The sequence below is a fragment of the Arachis ipaensis genome, chromosome B01, assembly GCF_000816755.2.
Source record: "Arachis ipaensis cultivar K30076 chromosome B01, Araip1.1, whole genome shotgun sequence".
NCBI lineage: Eukaryota > Viridiplantae > Streptophyta > Magnoliopsida > Fabales > Fabaceae > Arachis > Arachis ipaensis.
Window position 1 is genome coordinate 107351125 of NC_029785.2, and position 3744 is coordinate 107354868.

General features: G+C 36.8%; 1 protein-coding gene across 1 annotated transcript; it reads right to left on the minus strand.

The window, feature by feature from the left end:
• On the minus strand, positions 755-2607 carry LOC107633850 (pentatricopeptide repeat-containing protein At1g09220, mitochondrial). Its single transcript, XM_021123228.1, has 2 exons — positions 2578-2607; positions 755-2503 (listed from the first exon to the last, which is right to left on the minus strand). The coding sequence occupies exon 2, from the start codon at positions 2452-2454 to the stop codon at positions 916-918; it is 1539 nt and encodes a 512-aa protein (XP_020978887.1). The 5' UTR covers positions 2455-2503; positions 2578-2607; the 3' UTR covers positions 755-915.

The window sequence follows — 3744 nt, forward strand, 5'->3', positions numbered from 1 at the left end:
TTTTTTTTTTTTTTTCTTTTTGCAAAAGAGTATAGCCCACGTAACAACAGAATCTTATTATTGCCTTAACTTATATCTCTTTGACAAGTGAAAACATGTGGTAGTCACACATGCCATTGGTAATTGGTTTTGTATGGTATTGGTCCCTGTATGTAAAAGTAAAACCTTTGGTTATTGGCTTTATTGAATTATAGATGGAACAATCCATTTGGATTAGTCAAATAATTAGCTGAGGAGGTGAGCGGCAGTAAATTTTGTGATTTATAGTCATTAATTAATTATTATTGGTGTTTTTAATGGTATAAGATTTCATCTAATAATGTAAAATTATTCATTTTTTTTTTGCGAGTTAAGTGCCGGTCAAATTTTAATAAAAGTACTGACTCTCTAAACTTTCTCTAATTAACTAATTCGTCTATTTAAATAAGTATTAGCTAATTCGTCTATTTAAATAAGTACTGTAGATTCATTAGCATTGACCTTTACGAACATGTATATTAAAACATCAACTTATGACAATTACTTATAACTACTACGGTACTAGCCCATATTTCTTGGCTTTGGTCAGTACAAGGATGAATCATGACCAACCTTTAATGGATCAATTTGTTCTAAACTGAAGAAATTGTTATTCTTTATGTTAGTGATCGTTTAAAAATGAGTGTTCTAAACGAGTGTACAAGTATAGGGAGTATATATACAGGACGTCAGGACGAACACATTTTCCTTGCATGATCGGTTTGACGGGGAGATCCAAAATAGGACAAATAATTTGGCACCAAGTCTGCAGTAATTTATTTCATGAGTTGTACTAGTTGCCATGCTTGGAGACAATTTTCCCCCAATGTTCAAAGGTTAATTACCACATCTCTTTTACAAATAAAGGTAGACACCTATGTTATTACTATATATGATTTAGACGAAACTATAACCAGGAATTTTAAATGCAATTCTCTTGTCTATCATTTCCCTTAACCTCTCAGCATCATTAAATCTCCCAACACAAACAAAGATATTGGACATAAGAACATAATCCCCACCATGTCTTCTCTCCATCTCTAATATTTTTCTTGTTACCCTCTGACCAATTTCAACATTATTATGAACACTACAAGCACCCAAAAGTGTTCTCCAAATCACAACATTGGCTATATCAAGAGGCACTTGCAAGGCAACATTTTCTGCTTCCTCTAACCTCCCAGCCCTCCCTAACATATCTATCAGACATCCATAGTGCTTGATATCAGGCACAAGCTGAATATCATTCACCATTTTATTGAAAAACTTGAGCCCCTCCTCCACCAATCCACCATGGCTACAAGCATTCAAGACACACAAGAATGTCACACGGTTCGGCCTCAGCCCGGCTTTCTCCATCATTTCGAAACACTCCACAGCTTCCCTCCCCATCCCATTCATAGCAAAACTAGAGATAGCTGAAGTCCATGATACCAAATTCTTCCTATGCTCTGGTATCTCATTGAAGAATCTAATTGCAGTATCTATGCATCCACACTTTGCATACAGATCAATCAATGCATTACAAATGCGTGTATCAAATTCATTGAACCCTTTCTTTTCTACATAGCCATGAACTAATTGACAAATCTTAACATACCCTAAATTTGCAACTGCGGGAAAAATAGTCAAGAAAGTAGCTTCATTAGGTTCTATACCATGAACAACAACCATTTCCCTAAACAAAGACAAAGCCTTCGCAGGCTGATTCGAGCGAGTGTAGCCATCCATAACAAGGGTCCACGAGACCACACTCCGGTCTGGCATTTGATTAAACACTGAACAAGCAAGTTCAACCTCACCCCACATGACCAAACCGGTGATCAAAACATTCCAAGTGACAGTGTTTCTCTCAGGCATTTCCTCGAACACCTTGAAGGACTCAACCAAACGGCCAAAATTTGAGTACATCTGAAGGAGCCCAGTTTGCACATAGACATGAAACTGAAACCCCACCTTGAAAATAAGGGAATGGAGCTGAATCCCAAAGTGGGTACAGGTTGAGTTGGCACAAGCATGGCATAGGAATGCAAAAGTGAAGGTGTCAAGTAAAGGATATGTCAAGAAAGTAAGGGACTTTTGGGTGCATGCAAAGAAGTAAAGGGCTTGTTGGGGTAATGAGACAAGAGAATAAGAACGAATAATGTTATTGAAGAGTAGCAAAGAAGTGAGGTGGGTGTAAAAAAGAGGGAAGTGGAAGAGGCCAGAGGTGATGGTGTAAGAGTGAACTTGTTGGGTGGTTTTGTTGTGGTGGCGATGGGATGGTGGTTGTTTGAGAAGAATGGAGAGCAAGTGTTGTGGGTGCTTGGGTTGGGATGAATATGAACTGGTTTTGGAGTATGGGAAAGAATGGTGAATTTGGTGAGAGATGGTAGTAGTGATCGGAATGAATGGGAAATAAGCTGAAAGAGGGTGCCTCAACTTTAGGTGTATCATAGTATGTATGACACAATGACATGCAATGTGATCAACGTCGACATTTGTTATCACTCCTCTCGATTCTCACAAGCCACAAGGCAAGAATCTATATATCTTCCCTGCAACACACAGGAGAAGCAGAACAGAACCAACGCCAGCAATAGGAGAAGAACAACATTCGGAAGCAGAAAAGTAGGATGGTAAAACACAAGAATCTATATTTTAAAAAATTTGTACACATGAATTAATAAAGAGTAATGGTAGGAACCAAAAGGGTATTAGCCAAAAATCAGCCAAAATACTTTTGGTGAATCCAAAATTTCTATAAGTTAATAAATATCAGAATGTTTCTTTTTCATACTAAATAGATGTTCTTTTATATATTTTTCGAATTTTTTTGTATTGCAAAGGTGAATGTCTCTATTTCTTTAAAAATTTCATATTTTTTTAAAATTTTATAGATATTTAATTATTTTTACTAAAATATAATTAGATGTTTCTTTTGTTAAGTATTAGGATGTTTTTTTTCATATTAAATGAATGTTTTTTTATATTTCTGTAATTATGTAATTTGCAGTCTCTTTAATCATCAAAATGGCACCTAATATCCCAAAACGCATCGAGCAACATCGTGATGATAAATAATTCTTTTAAAATAATAAAATTTTATTGAAGATAAAAATATTTTATTAAAAATAATAAATGGAAAACAATGAGAATGGAAGGAAGAATGCAAGCAGCCAAGCAAAACCCAAGAAAGTACCCAAAAAAATAAAATGCACCAAAAAATAAACCCAAGAAAGTTCTCCAACCCTCTGCTCAATTCTCTGTACGACTGCACACCGTTTGATTGGCCTCAGCTCACAAACCCCAACTTTTCAACTGTTAATGGCCTTCCTTTGCTGACCACCCGCGGCGCCGCATGCTTCATGTCTTTCATCCGTAACCACGGCGGAGTCTTCCCTGTTCCTGTCGCTGTTGACGCCGGCTCCGAGGGGGAAGTCACGTGCGCTGATGCGTGAAAGCTCCGAGACCCGAACCCGAGTCCGAACATAAGGTTTACGAGCTTCCGATCTGGTAAAGACAGTTCCGACTGGAAGCGGAAGCGATCGAAGGAGTGGGTCGCGGTGGGGAGGCGGAAAGGGTCTGACGGTGAGAGAGAAGTTTGTGTGTGTGATTATTAGAGGTGGGTAGATTAATGTGAGAGAGAAGAGGAATGTTTTTATAGGTTTTAATTAGGTTTATTTAATTAATTTTAAATTTTTTAAATTTTGAATTTAAAAAATTTAAAATTAATTATTAATATAA